Here is a 19202-nt window from a genome sequence, read left to right as displayed (position 1 = left end):
CCCAAGTCCCTCTCCACAGATTAAAGATACAACAAATTAACTAGAAGAGAATTTAAACGCTGCTCACCTCATTTGGAACTATCCATTCCAAATCATACCTTGTTGAAGTGGGTACAGTAATTCTACACTCTATAGTCACATTCTCACCAACTTTCACGTGTTGCAAATGGGTCTCATCAATGGCTGGTCTTGCTACAGAATCTGCATGTTCTGTAGAAACAACAGACAATAAATTGGCAGATGTGCACATTATTATGAAAAAATGCATCACATGGACAGAATATTTCTGCAAGAAAGATGAAAAAGTAAACACCAATAAAGACAATACATGACTAAATTAATAAAATTGAGAAAAATAAAAATAACATGAGGGTAATCCCAAAAGTAAGGTCTCCTATTTTTTTTATAAGTACATAGACCTGTTTATTTCTACAATGGTTTACATTAGTTTACAGCTTGAACATTTAGCTATTTTTCGACATAATCACCATTTTTGTTGATTCATTTTTGTAGATGCTGTGGCAGTTTTTGTATGCCCATGTAATACCAGCTCGCTGCCATGCTGTTCAAAGAGTTATGAACCTCTTCTTTCACCTCGTCATCGGAGCTGAATCACTGAGACCACAATTAACGCTGACAGGTACTGTGAGACTCTGAAAAAACTTAAACGGGCAATTCAGAACCGGAGAAGAGGAATGTTGAGCAAGGGCGTACACATTCTCCATGACAACGCTCGCCCACACATCGCTCGGCTAACAGTTGCTCTCCTGCAACAGTTTCAGTGGAAAATAATCACCCACCCACCCTATAGTCCTGACTTGGCACCCAGTGTCTATCACATGTTCCCTTGGTTAAAAGTTTGGCCGGAAAGTGATTCAGCTCCGACGACGAGGAGAAAGAAGAGGTTCATAACTTTCTGAACAGCATGGCGGCGAGCCAGTATGACATGGACATACAAAAACTGCCACAGCATCTACAAAAATGCATCGGCAGAAATGGTGATTATGTCGAAAAGCAGCTAAATGTTCGAGCTGTAAACTGATGCAAACTATTGTAGAAATAAACATGTCTATGTACTTATTAAAAAATAGGATATCTTACTTTTGGGATTACCCTCGTAATAATAAATAAAAATGAGAGGGTAGAGGTTGTATTTAAATCTTGGAAGGTGTCCAGTCAAGATGCATAGATACGTTTGAAAAGAAGTTCCAACCTCCGGAGTTAAGAGAAATTAGAATTGAGTGTTGGGATTAAAATAGCTCATGCAGCATAGTAAAGCACTCGGGTCCCTTAAGTTATGCAATGGAGAATTTTCAACAACTTGGTACTGGGGGTCCTTGAAACAAGCACTACTTCAATAGCTGTTAATGGGCTCAGCCAGTCTTGTAACAGACATTCCCATATAAAATGCTGTAGACAACATGTATGGTTTAATGTTTTACTTTGCCTTTTATGTTGTATGATTCACAAGTGTTGCAGCTGGAGTAAGTGGCACTGGTTGGGTGCACAAGACATGTTCAACAGTGGGAATGGCTGCATGAGTAGGAACCGTGGGGTACGGATACTGGTCTGGAAATCTCATTGTTTGATTAGTATGTTAATAAGGTTACATGAGCAACAGTGGATGATGTGGGAGCGATATCAAGAGATTATCTCATTTCAGGGCTTGACCTGTTACAGGAGTTCTTCCCATTCCATTCACAGATTGCTCGTGGGAAGAATGATTGTTTCAATGCCTCTGTGCATGTTGTAATTAATCTAATCTTGTCCTCTAATTCCCTATGCGAGTGACACAGAGTTTTACTATATCCTTTTGTTATCATTACTACTTTGTGATCACTGCTATTTCATTATCTCTCATACTTCTCAAATGCAGAGATAAATAATTTAAAGTGTAATATGCTGCTGACTGACTACCTTCACAAAACCCCATAAAAAATTCGAAGTAATTATTTTCAGCAGTACAGTCATAGAATGATAATGTATTCTAGAACACAGGAGAATGCATTATTTTGGTAATTATCTGTAAAAGTGATTGAGTGCCTATAAAAGATCATGTAGAAAGATGTTTTCTGTACACCACAGTAACAGCTCTCATATGGAAAGAGTTGTCCAGGGAAATGCCAAAAATTTTATTGAATGAGATCTATGTCATATCTTGTCATAATTTCAAGTGATGCAAAGCAAACAGAAATAAATTGTGGTCATTATGAAAACCTGGGAAGGAGTTGCTAACAATTTCATTAGATTTATTTAAGGAGTATAGTAACAGCAATTCCTGGCAAGTAAGAGAGCATAATTAGGACAGATGGTCCCTTAGGCTCCAAAGTTTTGATGTTAGGTGTCCTCTATTAACTTTTTGTGAATTATACACTGTTATACAGACATGACAAATACTTAAGTAAATATTACTTGAATAGAATGTTTTGCAAGTAAAGAATGTTCAAACAATAAGAAACAAACTCTCTGTTCTATGCATTCCATGACTCAAAATAAGGATGTTGGTTTTGTGTCATACTGGAGCATCTATTAAGCTCAATCCTTACAATATTCTTAAATTTTTTACACAAGAAGTAAAATTACAGCTACAGAGATAATTACAGCAAGCAAATTAAAATAAAGAATTGCAGTAACTGTGCATACAATAAAAACCAATTTCTTTGAATATTTAAGACTAACATGCAGCTTCACTTAATTCATGTGAAACTAAAGGTTATAAATTTTGATTTGGCTTCAAGTACTAATGTTAGTTACTGAATATGCATCTTCAAGTTTGAAATACTTGCAGATGCTTATTTTTACTTGCTGCAAAAATAAAACAGAACTAACAACACATATTAGTATTAACAATTTGAATTAATATTAATTAACTTAAAGGTACGTTATTTTATAATTTTAAATGCTCATCTAAAAGAGGAAACATTGTTAATATTTTATGCCAGGGTGGGATAAGACGCCACAACTACAGAAGCAGAACACAAATGCACACAGTTGAAACTTACTCATAACTGAGAGAAAGAAGAACTTTTGTTGGGTATTATTACCATATGTTGCAGTACACGAGCAAATGTCTCCTCTAATTACTTTTTTAATAATGAGCCTGTATCCCACCCTGGGATGAAACATCTGCAATGTGAGAATTTCACAATATACTACTGTTTTGAAAGAGAATGTAAAATTTAATGATATAGAAACATACTGCACTTTTTAATGCTTTTAGAAAGAGTGTGTGCTGGCATTTTTACATTCTGCACCACTTTTTTCCCTTCTCTCCGACCACTAAATTTCTAAGCTCAGATTTTCATTCTTCAAGGTTTTTCAACTAATGTAATGCCTTATGGCAGTTTATTCACATATGTCACTTTTTGATAACACTGATAAAGACATTTCTGCACTATTTGAACAGTGTCACTGAAGTAGAGAGCAGTACAGCTAACCAGCTTAATGCCTAGAAGAATACAAAATCACATCCACAACTTTATGTATTATCTTCGTATTAGTTACACTTTGCATGTAACAATTTTACCCACCTTCGAATGATTATGTACAATATTATAGTGCAAATCATCATTTTAATATGTATCTGTATTAGAAACCATCAGTTTTATTATGTTTCAGGTTTAATGTAAAATTTTTCATTTTATTGTCAAAGTAAGAATAATACCTACTCTCACAAAAGCTAAATGACTGAACCATTGAAATTATTTGTCAGCTTACTTGAAATGGTTCAAAACAGTCTGTTTAGAACAGAAAGCGTTAAATCTCAGAGCTCAAACCAAACTGTTACTGAAGCACGTGTATGAGAGATTTTAATTTTTATAGCTGATAAATCTACAGAATGGAACAGATTATGATCTACAGAGCTCTCTGGACAGAAGAGCCACTTTGTGACTTGTAAGTGTGCGCAGAAGTATGATTACCAGCCGGACTTTTGAAGATATTCTGTAGAGAAGAAATGTGCGAAACGAACAGAATAGATTAACAGCAACAAATGATGAACAACACTGGGTTACTGGATGGATTTATGCAACTTCCTGGATTTTTCACAGATTTATGTTGCTGCTCCTTCCTCCTGATAATCATCCCCTCTTTATTTCCCTTTTTTGCTACTTTTTCTCTACTGCATCGTTCTTTTGTTTATCAACCGCCTTTACAGATTTTTTCCTTATCTGTGAAGTCTTTGCAAAAGCTCTCTAAAGCAAGACTATCTGGAAGTTCAGTTAGTAATCACAGTTTTCAATTTGAATTTCTGCTGGTGATCACTTTTATTCATGACATATGGATGTATCCTCTTATAGATACTGTAATGTATATTTTTTTAAAGTTTTTAGATTTTTATTTTCTCTGATAAAAGATCAACCTGATGGTAAAAATAATACAATGTTAATATATCTAAATTTATCTCGATATTTGAAGCTATACGTTTCTCTCCCTCTCTCATCTTGCTACTTATACAAATTTGCAAATGTTTCCATCCTGCTAATCAGTCAATAATTTAGTAAGTTTTGAGGTGTTATTTCCACTTGTCTCCTAACTGATTCCCATTTCTTCTTGATATTTATGCATAATAATTACATGGTTCGCAAAATACAACATAAAAATTACCAAAAGGTGTCAATATTTGTAGAGTCTTGGAAGGTCATATGTTGTACTTGTCTCTTGCATGGATATGAAGCTTTACTAGTATCATTTGTCTGAGTGAGTCAATTAAACATTACCACATATGACTGTTAATCTCAAACTAAGCAATGATGGAAATTTAGTTGATTGAAAACGGAGCAAAATCTGACACCATGAGAGACTGGGCTTTGATGTATCAGAAGTGGGCATTGCTGCCATTTGGAAAACAGGGAAAGGATTAAGGAACTTTGACCAAATAATATTCTGGCTGGTTCAAATGATTAATTATTGTTTACAAATGTGCTGCAAAATGAGTCAGTAGATAATACCTGTTCCCTTTCCCCCAGGGGACACAATAAAACTATTCAACGTGCATCATGGCTACTCCTACAAACAGCAGGAAAGAGGTGCCTAGTCTTTTGGAAACCATTTGTAAAGCAGGTGCTGGACTAGCACCCTGGGAGCCTATGGTGCAGTGCAGGTACGTAGATGGCTTCATTATTTGGAGCCATAGTAAGGAATGCCTCGATAAGTCTCTGAAACACCACACTAGTCAACACATCAGTATTCATTTATCACGTAAGTAGAGGAAGATAAAAATCTACCCTTCTTTGACATATTAGTGATGAAGGTGTAAACCTGAGCCATATCATATACTGCAAATATACATTCATGAATCAGTATTTACGTAAGCTCAAATCTCCTTCCCACCCAATATGGGACAGACCAATACTCTTGTCACTTGCTCTAGAACCATGGTTCCCAACCTTTCCGAGACCATTACCCCTGGCCAAGACAAAATGCCATCTAATACCCCAAACAAAGTTTCAGACCTAATTAAACATTAGACTGTAAAAAAGTTAATAGTCACATGTTTAATGTGAGCAAATATTTGCAATACTACTTACTTAATGATCAATGACAAATTGAAGCCTTTTCTATGTTTTTCGTGGTTCTGCATATTTCTAACAATAATTCTTATATTTGGTTTGGTGTACACAATTTCACAGCAGAATATATGTACCAAGTTCATTCAGTTCCTTACGTTTGTTCTCATTGCTACCACAGCTGGAAGTCTACCATAACTCAAGTATGCTGTGGCGAATGGAATTGGTATTCTTTTAAGGTTTCTTCCAATAATAATGGCTATTGGTGACACACGTTCATCAAAACAATGTCATTCTGTTTATGAAAATCTATTTATAGTGTTGTCTTTGCGAGGTGAAGAAATTTTACTACCTGAAAACATTCCTTCACCCACTGAAACTAGTTTACATCAAATGTCAAATCTGAAAAAATAGCTACTATTAGAATTTATTAATGATGGCACTACCATACAACGGATTGTGACAGCGAGGAATAGAAGAGTAAAGCTGACCTCAAGTGATTTTGGTATGCTAATTAAATTTTCAAAACAAATTTTTTATGTTTATGAAACTAAACGTTAATGCATAGTTCGTATTAACAGTTTTGACTCTTGACAATAAGAGATGATCATTCAAAACTTGAGGGTGGGTTCATCAACTATGGAGTGAGATGCATGTCGAAATTACTGGGAGAGACAAGAAAGCAAATAAGTGCATTACAACTGCAATATGAAAAGAAGTGGAAGTGGGCTAGACAACACCCAAGAAGGTAAGTTATTTTCTGAATTCCAAAAAGACAGGAGCAACTGTGAAGGCAATCTTATGCAAGGTAAGCCGATAACAACAGAGAATACGCAGGAGCTACAATGATTTGTATCGCTCAAGATTACAGTACAGTACATGGACTTATGCAGCTGAAGCTTTTATTCCGCGATTCATATCATATGGCTTCTGGTGACTTACAAGATGTTATATATTAACGTCTACCAACATTTTGACAATGGAGATAATTTTAAAACAGATTCTGTTTCTACCCCTCAGGATTTTTCATTTTACACTGGTGTGTGTGAATGGGGAACAGGGGGTCTGCATAATAACCCCTTGGTTGGGGATTGCTGCACTAGAACAACTTGTGAGCCATGTTACCTCAGACGCGAGACACAGTACTTTCAGTACTTTCAGTACTTCCCAAGAAGCAATGTATGTTCCACTAAGGATACTGGAAATGTCATGAAGACAAGCACCTGGCAAAATGGCATTTTAAAGATGGAATAAAGACACAGTATAAAAACCACATACATAGTTACTTAGAAAACCACTGAGTGCCTCTGACTGCCCAAAGCCAAACAGGACCCATTCACAGCATCGTGGGTTGGTATAGCAAAGTGTACACTGGAATGACAGGATGATCTGTTTACTTCAGAAGTACATAGCACAAACTAAATTACATGTTGTAACACATTAACAACTCTCCTGTGGTTAAGAATGTGTTGAGTGATACCAAGCATTCTGGAACTTTCACTGAAACCTGTAAGACTTGAGTGGACAGGAATTAGCATATCCTCCTGTTCCAAAAACAATCAAGATCTACAAGTGTAACAGATGATACTGGTATGTACAATAAAGCAACTGTGAATGGAGATGTCAATCATATACTGATATATTACAAAACATTGGTATGAGGATCATCTAGGCAGTAAATGTTTTGGCATAACTAAATAAAATTAAAGACATCAACACAAAACTTTACTACATTTTTCAGTGTAGTCACCATATCTGTCAAGGCACTTACAGCAACTGGGACTAATTTTTCAATTCCTGTGCTGTACTCCTCTACCGCCAAAGATCTGTGCCAGGATGTCACTGCTCGTTTGAGTTCATTATCATTTGCACATGTTTTTCCATCCAAAAATTCTTGTAGTTTTTGGAATAAGTGAAAAGAACTTGGTGCCAAATCAGGGCTGTATGGACAATGCCCAAAAATTTCCCATTTGAGACACTGAAGTTCTTGCTGCATTCTAACTCATGTCCGAGGTCGCGCATTGTCATGGATCCAAAAAAAAACCACTGCCGCCAACATTCCACACTACTAAAGACCCATTCACTGCAGTATCACTACAAACACTCTTCGATTTTCCTATAAATTTTGATAGGCCAAACATTTTGTGTATTCAGAAAAATGAACGATACTACGCACTCTTCATTAGGCAGCATTTGCAACAGACACCGCCATTTTGAAGGGTTACACAACAAAGAGGTACAGTTGTTTGGCAACAAAACTCAGCTCACTCTGAGGTGGGTAAACGAGCTAACTGGCATGCATCACAATGTTTAGGGATCAGCACTTGGTGTGTACATAGTCATTATTTCCTAAATGTCCCTCATAACGTCTACAAATGATAAGATTACACACTTTTTTTTTAAACATAAACAAAATGCATACTTCTCTCTAAGTTGATATAATTCTATTTCCTACCTACTACTTCTGGATTTTCAATATTAGTGAGCATTATTTTTGACACGTTCCTCTCAAATGAACTGAACAAAACCAAGATTCTATAAATATTTCTTATATATAATTCAGACAACATCATACTATGAAAATTAGAGTAATTCCTAGTATGAGGTCTGTTCATAAAATTCCAGAACATTCATAACTTCGTACCAATGGTGTGTAGGAGCAAAATGTGGTTGGCATTCCTGAACACGCCTGTGTTTAATGTGTAACTGTCAGATGTTTCACTGTTGTATGTCTGTTAGTTATTGTACAGAGCTGTATTCAGTAGAACATCATGCTGCACTAAAGGAGAAATGCATCTGCATTAAATTTTATGCAAAACTCAAGAAAACCTTTACAGACACACACTAAATGATGCAGGAGGCCTATGGTGATGTGTGCATATGCTGTACTTTGTGTTACAAATGGTTCACATGGTTTAAAAATGGACGGACTGAAGTTAATGATTACCATTTGATGTCTATCAACAAGGCTAATGTCAGCAATGTCACGGAAATTGTGTGTGCCATTCGAAAACTGGCTGCCCGAGAGAGTGCAGATGAATGTAATACTTTAGTTGGATGATCACGAATCAAGCATGACTACTGATCAAAAAAACAAAATCACTGTGCTACCTCACCCTACAGTCTCCAGATCTGGCTTGTATGAACTACTTTTTTTAATTTCCAAAGTTGAAAACCCTGATGAAAGGATGAAGACTTGCAGCGATAGAGGAGATAAAAGGAAATTGGAGACAGCACTTCGCACAATCCAGCAAGAGGCGTACCATGTCTGGTCCGGAAGCAGAAACGGCATTGGGAGTGGGGGTATCAATTGTTGATGAGAGTATTTCAAAAGAGATCATGTACAATAAGTAAAAGGTATGTGTAGAAAAATTTTGTGGACCTTGTACATAATACCAGTGATCATTTTAGGGTGGGAGGGGTGGTGGGGGTGGTGGTGGAGGAGGAGGAGGAGGAGGAGGAGGAGGAGTAAGTCAGGATGTAAAAACACATTTGAATTCCACATTATGCATGGTACTAGGGTCATTCAATAAATAATGTGGAACAGATTTTTTTTCTCACGACATATCTGTTATTAAGGATTAGACTTGGTTACAATACCTATCAACATTTCTTGTCCATGTACTAATTTCCTACGTACTCTCCATCATATTCTAAGGCCAGTGTTGTGTAAGAGCATATATTCTCTGCTGGTAATAGCTCTTGTCCTTCACGTGTAGCCATGTTTCAATTATATGCATCATCATCATCATCATCATCATCATCATCATCATGGCTGGTCTCTCATGGAGAACCTCTACATGACTGACGAAGATGGAAGTCCAAGGGCTTTAGGATGGATGAGGCAATGATTTCCAACACAATTTGGTGATGTGTTCCCATAACCAGAGAATTGCATAAGGGTGTGGACTGTTGTGTTGGCCGAAGATTTTTTCCAATTCTCATCAGACCAAACAAGTCAGAAATGGTTCTTGCATTTTTTTCATCTTCACATGGGCCCCTGAATTAATGAGTGATCCTCTTGGTGACATCTATGAGAATGACACCATGCTATACCAAAATAGTGTCATCATGACTTTGCCACCAGATGGAGCAGCCTTGAACTACTCCATGTTTCGTAATCATGTGTGGTATCTCTCTAGAGGCAGGCTTTTATTTCCAGACTAAAGTTATGCACGCTCGTTTTGGCACCTGTAATGACCACTGACAGGAAACCCTTCCCATTGGCCTCAAACTACTTGAGTAGTTCAGATGACATGCTTTTTCTTTTAATCTTGTGGTCTGTTATGAGTTCCAGAAACCCATCCTCAGTACACCTTTGAATATCAAAGAGTTTTCAACAAAGCACACACTTCCAATGCTCACCAATAGCTGTAGAGCAAACTTATCTAATTGTTAGATGGTGATCTCCATGAATAACGGCATCCACACATTCACCATGTTGGTAGCAGTGGTTACGACAGTGTCCCAAACGAGTCCCATTGTAGAGCTCACTTCCTCCACTTATTGGCACTTTAAATCTCTTTGCCCATCACCCAATACTTGGTTGGTTGGTTTGTGGGGGTTGAAGGGACCAGACTACAAAGGCCATCGGTCCCTTGTTCCAAGGCCATAAAATCCTACAAGGGGGGAAAGAAAAAGAGAGAAAAGCAACTGAGATGACAAGGGACGACATAGAACCACAAATACACCGACAAAAGGAATCAAAAGCACACAGTATGACAGTGGTTGGCTGACCATGAAAACAAAAAAGAAAAGTCAACCACCAAGAAAAACACTAAAAACCACAATCTAAAACCATAGGCCAAAGGCCAGACAAAAAAAAAAAAAACCACAAACCCTTAGATCGAGCGATAAAAGCCCCCTGCATGAAAAAAACTCAAAACTAGGTCTGCCATTGCAGCGACATCCAATGAAAGTTCAAAGAGTGTACCTGGCAGCGCAAACGTCTGCCTGAGCACAGTTAAAAATGGACAGGCCCACAAGATATGAACAACTGTCAAAACTGATCCACAGCGACAGAGAGGTGGGTCCTCACGTTGCAAGAGATGACCACGCGTCAGCCAGGTGTGGCCAATGCGTAGCTGGCAGAGAACAACTGAGTCCTTGTGGGAGGCTCGCAAGGAGGAGAGCAACACACCTGTAGCCTCCTTGACGACTAAGTTTGTTGGGTAAAGGCACGGTGCGCCATTCATCACCCCAGGCACCAAGTACCTTCTGCAACAAAACTGACTGTGAAAGGCCAATCTCCAAGGCCGAGGCACTGACAGCCTGTTTGGCCAGTGTGTCTACCCGTTCATTTCCCGGGATGCTGACATGACTCAGGGTCCACACAAAGACCACGAAGCGGCCACAACAAGAGGTTCGCAGTCAAGATAAAGCCGTGGCTCAGGGTGAACAGTGCAACGCCGGCAGAAACGCATAACGCAGGTCTTGGCAGCCAAAAACTGGAAGCCATGCGCTACAGTCCAAGACTGCGCCTTGTGGATAACACCCTGCAGCTGCCATTCAGCAGCTGCAATGCCAGTGGCAGAAGTCATCAGCATACTAGGAAGCTGAGACAGATGTTTCCTCCGCTGCAGCGAGCCCATTAATTGCAACTAAAAAGAGGCAAACACTCAAGACAGATCCTTACAGGACCCCATTCTCCTGAACTCAGGCAGAACTATAGAAGGCTGCAACTTGCACGCAGCAGGAATGAAGTGACCGAAAATTTTGTATGAAAATCAAGAGCAGACCCTGAAGACCCCACCCATGAAGCGTGGAGAGGACGTGATATCGCAATGTCGTATCGTACGCCTTCTGCATATCAAAAAGGATGGCAGCCAGATGCTGGTGGCAAGCAAAGGCCTTACAGACAGCAGACTCCACACAGACCAGATTATCGGTGACAGAGCAGCCCTTACGGAACCCACTGAGACGGAGCCAGAAGGCCCTGAGACACAAGTAGCCAACTCAACCTCCGTCTTTCCATGCGTTCGAGCAACTTGCAAAGAACGTTGGTGAGGCTAATGGGGCGGTAGCTGTTCACCTCCAGCGAGTTATTTCCAGGTTTCAATTTGGGGATTATGATGTTTTCCCGCCATTGCGATGGGAACTCAACCCAGATACGGTTGAAAAGGTCTAGGAGGCATCACTGGCTGGATGCGATCTGGCCCGTGAGCTGTATCAGGGCAAGCGGCTAGGGCACTTTGGAATTCCCACTCACTGAGCAGAGCATTGTACAATTCAGCCCCGTCATTCCAACTGCTCATTCAGGGAGCAAAAGGGCTGCAGGTAAATCGCAGAAGTGGAACTCTGAGCAAAATGCTCCGTTAAGCGGTGTGCAATTGTGTTCGAGTCAGTACAGAGTGCTCCATTCAATGAAAGTGAAGGTACGCTGACGGGGGTCCGATAGCCATAGAGTCACCGAATCTTGGCCCAAACCTGCAATGGAGAGGTATGGAGGCCAATGGTGGAGACATACTTTTCCCAGCACTCCTGCTTGTGTTGGCGAATGTGGCGGCAGGCTTGCACACGAAGCCATTTAAAGGCAATGAGATGTTCCAATGATGGATGCCGCTTTTGATGCTTGAGGGCCTGCCTGTGATCGCTAATCACCTCAGCGATCTCAGGTGACCACCAAGGCCGAGGGGACTCAGAAGAACACAGAATTGCAGATTCTGCGGTAGTAACGATGCTGGTGGTGATTGAGTGAATCACCGCATCAATGGTGTCACTGGAAAGAGGCTCAATGGTGTCAATGGAGGTGAACACGTCCCAGTCAGCCTTATTCATACCCCATCTGCAGGGCCCCCTGAAGAGTGATGCTGTGGCAGTGACAAAAAGATCAGAAAGTGGTCACTACCGCACAAGTCGTCATGCTCACTCCATTGGGTAGATGGTAATAGGCTAGGGCTACAGATCAAAACGTCGATGGCTCAGTACGTGCCACGCGTCACACTGAAATATGTGAAGGCATCATTATTTGAAAGAGAAAGGTCAATCTGTGCCAACACTTGCTCAACGGCACTGGCTCAACCTGTTGCCACTGATCCACCCCACAGAAGGTTATGGGCGTTGAAGTCCCCCAGTAACAGGAAAGAGGGCAACAATTGGGCTACCAGCGCAGCCAGGACATGCTGCGGGACATCACCATCCGGTGGAAGATAGAGACTGCAGACCGTAACAGCCTTTGGTGGCGTCCACACCCGAACAGCGACAGCCTCTAAAGGTGTTTGGTGAAGAGGGACATGGAGGGCGGGGGTTCGAATCACCAGAAACTAAGTTTCCTGTAGAGCAATGTAGAGCAGGAAAGGGTGAAGGCTGAGAAGTTGTCGGAGCTCAGCAAGGTGGTGGAAAAAACAATTGCAGTTCCACTGGAGAATGACATTGTCCATGGCCGAAAAAGGCGTGACGGGACCAAGGAGACAGATTACGGCACTGGGTCACCTGCTGCCACCGACTGAGTACCTATGGGAGTGACATCCATCGTGGCTGATTGACTAGCAAGCTCTAGGTCCTCAGTGGACACCAGAATCTCCACCCCATCCTCAAACACAGAGCTGGTAGGTAACGATGGTGGTGGGGGGTGCCACCACAATTTCCTTCGTCTTAAAGGTCTTTTTCAATTTCTCGCACTGATGCTTGGGTTGCTGTAGCTGGCAGGGCTTCTTTGATTCAGTCTAGAAGACTGAAGAGGAACACGAAGCCCTACCACCAGCTACCTGGGGCTTCTTCAGCATCCAATGGTGGGTGTCTGCTTTTGCCACTGGTAGGAACCTGGGAATGGAGTGACTCCAGGGACCCCTTCCTAGTGAGAGAAGCCAAAGACTACTTACGCTTCCCTGGCTTAGTAGTGGAGATGGATGTCCTCAATGGTTGGGGGGGGGGGGGGGGGGGGCTGCCCCTGAAGTACATGGTGCGGGAGCAACAGGGAGGGAAGTGCCCTCTTCACCATCAAGGGGGCAGGTGTCGTCTTAAGGCTCTGAGAGCCGACCGTAATTGGTGCAACAGATGGGGCTATCACTGTTGTCGTATGAGGAAGTCATGCACACAGGATGGAGTCTTTCATATTTCCTATTAGCCTCAGTATAGGTCAGTCGGTCCAGTGACTTATATTCCGCTCTTTCTGCAAGATCCTGCAGTCTGGTGAGCAAGGTGAATGATGCTCTCTGCAGTGGACACAGATCGGAGGTGGGGCACATGGACTATTGGGATGTGATGGGCATCCGCAATCTCGGCATGTGAGGCTGGAAGTACAGTGGAGAGACATATGGCCGAACTTCCAGCACTTAAAGCACTGCATCGGGGGTGGGATATAGGGCTTGATGTCACACCGGTGGACCGTCACCTTGACTTTCTCCGGTAATGTACCAACCTCCAAGGCCAAGACGAAGGCACCAGTAGCAACCTGATTTTCCTTCAGACCCGCATGAATGTGCCGGACGAATAGCTCGCCGCTCTAGATTGGCGAGCAGCTTGTCATCAGACTGCAAAAGAAGATCCCTATGGAATGTAATACCCTGGACCACTTTAAAGTCTTATGGGGCGTGATGGTAACTGAAACATCCCTCAACTTGTCATAAGCAAGTAACCTTCGTGACTGGGCAGAGGATGCTGTTTGTATTAAAACAGCCCCAGAGTGCATTTTTGACAAGCCCTCCATCTCTCCAAACTTGTCCTCTAAATGCTCTACAAAGAACTGAGGCTTCGTCGCCATGAAAGACTCCCCATCAGCTCTCGTACAAACTAGGAACCAGGACAAATAAGTCTTGCTGCCATCCTTAGCCTTTCACTCCTCCCACAGCGTGGCCAGGGAGGGGAACGATTTTGGATCGTATGTCTGAGCATTGAATTGAGCCCTAGAATGCTTAGAGACTGCTGGCGGCTGGCCACTAGCAAGAGATGATGTACCACGCTTCATTGTGGGTCAACCGCCAATACCATCCACTCCGACCAAGGGCCCTCCCCACGGGCACCACCCAGCCTCAGCAAGGGCCACAGGCAGGATCGCCATTGCTGGGAGTCCTGATGCTCCAGGGGGATAGGCATCTACTCCTTGGCACATGTGGGGAGTTAACGGCGCCGGCATCAGCATAGTGATCCCTGTGTTGTCAGAGGGCTACAACCAACAGGGTACATGGTGGCCCCACCACAACGGACTGGCTACCATGCTGGATTTTAGGTGCTAAGACGTCCACGGTTGTCGCCTCCGCAGAAAGCGACACTGCACAGTGCATGGCGGAAATTGCACCCAGGAATGTATCCTCGCCGAAGAGATGGAGAACGAGCGGGACTGCAATGCGACGACAAGGAAGCAGGCTAAAGATCTCAATGCACTATGGACACAATGCACCATGTAAGGCACCCTTCCTCAATTGGTTCGCTCTTCGGAAAATTTGGAAATAAGGAGGTCAAACCCTACAGGGGATCATCACATAATGTGAGAGACTCCTTTTAGTCACCTCTTACGACAGGCAGTAATACCGTGGGCCTATTCTTACCCCCGAACCCGCACGAGGTCACCTAACAGTACTCTTATCAACTGCACAGAAATGTTTATGCATGTTCATACCTTCTTTGGAGCCATTTTTTATGGCTCACTAAATCCCTAACATCTGTTGGAATTGTTCCAAAGTTCACAAACATGCAAAAGATGCATCACATTTGAGGCATATAAAATGACTTTTCCTCTATGAATTGTGAGTGAATTGTGTTTTATTCATCTCATGACATACATTTGCAATCCATTTGGTTTGCGTACAAAAGACACGTCAAAAATTAATAATACGCTTACAATGATTTTTACACTAATAAATAATAGCACTACAATAAATAACAACACTATAAGGATATTTCTTGGAATATGTAATGCACTGTATCCAGCTAAAATTTCCAGTATGTCCTGTATGAATTCATTCACTGAGTAGTAACATTTCAGTGTCAGTACCTCATACAGCTTTCTTGTAAGTGGACCTAAATTCATCTGCATCAATTTGTTCCCTTTTAATTTATTAAAAATTTTCATTCCCATGTATTGAGGTCCCTGGGCACACAGTCTGAGGCAGTGGGTGGGTAGCATAAAATTTTCTTCGTTTCTAGCTTGGTTTCCTTCAAATAATTCATGTCTGGTATACAAAAGTGTAACAATCTCTTATGTATAAGGATGGCAGAGTTAATATTTTAAGTTTTCTAAATAATGGTTGCCATGGTTCTTTGTGATTAGCAGTGCACATATTTTCAATGATTCCTTCTGTATTTTTAGTATCTACACTGTAAAAAAAACCCACCACACCTAATAATGGATTTAAAGTAGCTTGAATATAATATGCTACTTTTTATGTGTACAAGTCAGTTGCAGTTGATAGTATTTGGATTGCAAATGCAAAGTTGCTCAGTTTGTTTGCTAAGTATTCAATGTGTGCCTGCCAGCTCAAATTTTTATCTACATTTAAACCTAAAAATTTGACTGAGTCAACTTCTTCTATATCTTGGTTGTTGTGTACAACCTTAATCTGCTCACATTTTGACCGTTTGGTTTTTAGATGCATCATGTGAGTCTTACGTATGTTTAGATTCAACTCATTTAGCTGAAACCAAGTTTCTAAGGTACTGAGGGTACTGATCACAGATTTGGGAATTTTTTCTGAATCCTGACCTTCAACGAAGACAGAAGTTTCATCTGTGAACAGAATTGATAGGGACCTGATATTTAATGGTGAGTCATTAACACAGAAGAGAAACAGGACTGAGCCTAATATGGAGCCTTATGGAACAACCTGAGATTTTTTTTCCAGCCAGAAAAATAAAATGCACCATTTGAATAGCTGTTAAACATTTGACAAAAGTTACATAGTAGGCACCAGATTGCATATTTTGTAGCTTAATGTATAATGTGTGTGTAATACATATCAAAATACTTATCGAAGACTTTTCCATTATATGTTTTTGAAATTACCATGCAGTTTTAGCTTTTATGATGAAGTGTGTGTTTAAATGTGTCACTAAAATTCCAGGCTATGATATAGCACTGTCTATCAGCAGGGGGGTTGGTTGCAACACTGTAGTAAAAGAAATAGAAGGTAGAGGTTTTGGGGAATAATGGCTTGGCACAAGGAATGACAGAGGGAAAGACTAATTAGTCCAGCAATAAATGTCAGATAGTACAGACAAATACACTGTTCAGCAGCTAACTCCTTGCCAATCTATTTTCAAAAGTTTGATTCTTCCTGATGAGTCTCTTAAACTTCAGGAATCACAGAAGGAAGAAGTAAAGTGTGAAGCAGTGGGATACGTAAATAATGAGGAAAAATGAAGTGTGTTTGAAATTTCCTACAGTTGTAGACACAATGATAAGGAATACCACAGTAGACAATTCAGTTGTAGATTAATAGATATCCCTAAAAAGGGCAATCCCAGAAGTTACGCAGACTAATACAGTTACAAGAAAATAATTAGTCTTGCCATGGCCACAGGAGTGTGCATTTAGGTGTTCGTGTGGTTGTGTTTGTGTCTGTGTGAATGTAAGTGCTATTGCTAGAGAAAGAGCTAGTGCACAAAAGCTAGTGTGAACGCTGTTTTCTGTTGTGTGTTTCTTTGCTTCATGCACCAATCTACTTTAAGTGAGTGGTTGCTTTTCCTGCATATGACACATAGTTAGCAGGAAAGTAACTGAAGGAACCTTATCTGATAAGAGAAGTACCTCAGTTCATTGAAGAAAGAGGAGAACACAAAAAAGGTTTCAGATAAAGAAGGGTATACAATAATATGTGACTTATGAATGAAGTCAATGGGAAGTCTAATGAGCTAAAGTGAAACGGCTGCAAGAAAGACATGTAGTCCAAAAGGAAATGGTTGTCAGGAGGACAGTTTCAGCATGTGGAAAAGTCCAAACAACAATCACAGGTATTAAAAATTAAGGCGTCAACATTATGAGTGTGGAAAGAATTTTACTGTGATAGACAATTGAGTGAGAGGATAAGTCCTCAATGAAGGTAACAACTGTGTGATAATGTGATAGAAGAAGAATTCCTGTCAATTTGGAAGATATAGGAAATCCAATGTCAGAGTCAGTGTTTCACAGCAAATGTTACAGCTGCAGACTACTGAAGGACTTCACGCAATGTGTCTAGCAACACGGAGCAGCAGTTTCAAATACAACCCCCTCGTCCACTATTTACACTACAAAGACAAACTGCAACAGTGGCTAATTAATATTTGACAATGGCACAAATCAAAGATTTATTGTTTCCCCTCAGACACATTTATTTTTCCTCCTTTGAGCTGTGGTCAGTATTTTTCATAAATCTATGTATTCAGAGGACATGATCCAGAGACTTGAAATTACGCGTAAGTTGTATTAGTCTGCTTAAGAAAATATCCCCCATAAACAGTCAAAATTACAAAAACTCTGATGGCTTTGGTACTGTTTTAGATTTGTTACGGTGGTTACATCAACAGCGTGTTATGACATTCTGTAAAATACTTTTGAAAAATAGAAATGGATATCCATTAATTACAATATGTAAGATAGGTTGAGGTTTTAGACCTGCAATATCTAATTCGCCCCCACAGTAATATACAAACGAATACACTGACAATTTCGGTAACACTGGGAGATGAAAGTAGGAAAATGGTAAGCCATACAATAGCATCATGTATTTCTGTGATAGATATTGGTCTTTTGCAAGTCTCCGACACCATCATCTTGTCTGTGCATTCATTTTACTTGCCACTGTTTTCTATCCAGTTGCAAGTTGGCTACATGCTGTAGTGAATTGTCATATCCTCTCTCAACCCTCAACTGACAATGACATTGTGTGTTTTTGGCTAAAATACAACCAGAAAATTGTGCACTGCACACCCCAAATAGAAGAGACTCAGTTTAAAACAATGTATAGCATTCTATAAAATAACGTATCTCATATTTCATAATAATAGGACTGTGTTGGGCACTAATTGCTTTTTGCTCATTTTATATCTCCTTTATGATTCTGATGTGACAAAGGGAATTTAACTGCAAATTTAAAAACTATTACTGTTGCTACAACTACCAAATATTATGAACCTATATTATATAGAATATCGAATACAAGTTTCTATATTTTAATAGCAGTGCAACCATTAAAAACAATATCAACACTCAGAGTTCACTACATACTTAGCACCTCAAGAGAATATTGACGAGGACATTCGTCTTCACTGCAGATGCCACCAGGAAGTACGCAGCAACTATAGAATCCATTGTTTATCACCTGGACATTTTCCAGAATGAAGCCCACCTTCTGGTCATATCTGATGACTCCAAGGTCATCATTTTCACCAATATGCAGCTTGAGTATTAAATAAAAGCAATATTACCATATTTGAAAGACGTTTGAAGAATTAAAACTTTTTAAATTTATCAAAAAATAAAAACAAATGTAATGAACAGTTAAACATAAGATTCCATTAGTAACTGAGTGAAATTAATAGATGTTGCAAACTCCCTTTAAAAGTTCAATAATGATGGAAATATATTAAAACACAAAAATAACAACATATAAAGATGAACAAGTTACTCAACTATATTTCATGCAATGTTTGAAGACTATTTTGGTTTTATTAGAACTTGCATACAAAAATGTATTTATTTTTGTTTTGTGTCCTGAGAGAATCACTGAATTTACAAGAGACTAACATAGCTAACAAACAGTCTAACAACTGTGTAATAAC

At 40.1% G+C, this 19202-nt stretch overlaps 1 protein-coding gene across 5 annotated transcripts in view; it reads right to left on the bottom strand.

Moving 5' to 3' along the window:
* Window positions 1-19202, bottom strand: part of LOC124623201 (vascular endothelial growth factor receptor 3) — a 512828-nt gene that overhangs the window by 125389 nt on the left and 368237 nt on the right. For 3 of the 5 annotated variants that reach the window (XR_006980681.1, XM_047149015.1, XM_047149018.1), the window contains exon 6: window positions 68-210. Coding sequence is in view for 4 of the 5 variants with exons in the window: in XM_047149015.1 (XP_047004971.1) it covers window positions 68-210 (143 nt within the window). In the remaining variant the exon portion in view is untranslated. Of the gene's footprint in view, window positions 1-67; window positions 211-3002; window positions 3127-18648; window positions 18821-19202 lie in introns of all 5 variants that reach the window. The other 2 variants (XM_047149017.1, XM_047149016.1) reach the window with 2 other exon arrangements.

This window comes from Schistocerca americana, chromosome 7 (genome assembly GCF_021461395.2).
Source record: "Schistocerca americana isolate TAMUIC-IGC-003095 chromosome 7, iqSchAmer2.1, whole genome shotgun sequence".
NCBI classification, from domain to species: Eukaryota; Metazoa; Arthropoda; class Insecta; order Orthoptera; family Acrididae; genus Schistocerca; species Schistocerca americana.
Note: the sequence above shows the minus strand (reverse complement) of the source record. Positions and strands in the feature narration are given on the sequence as shown.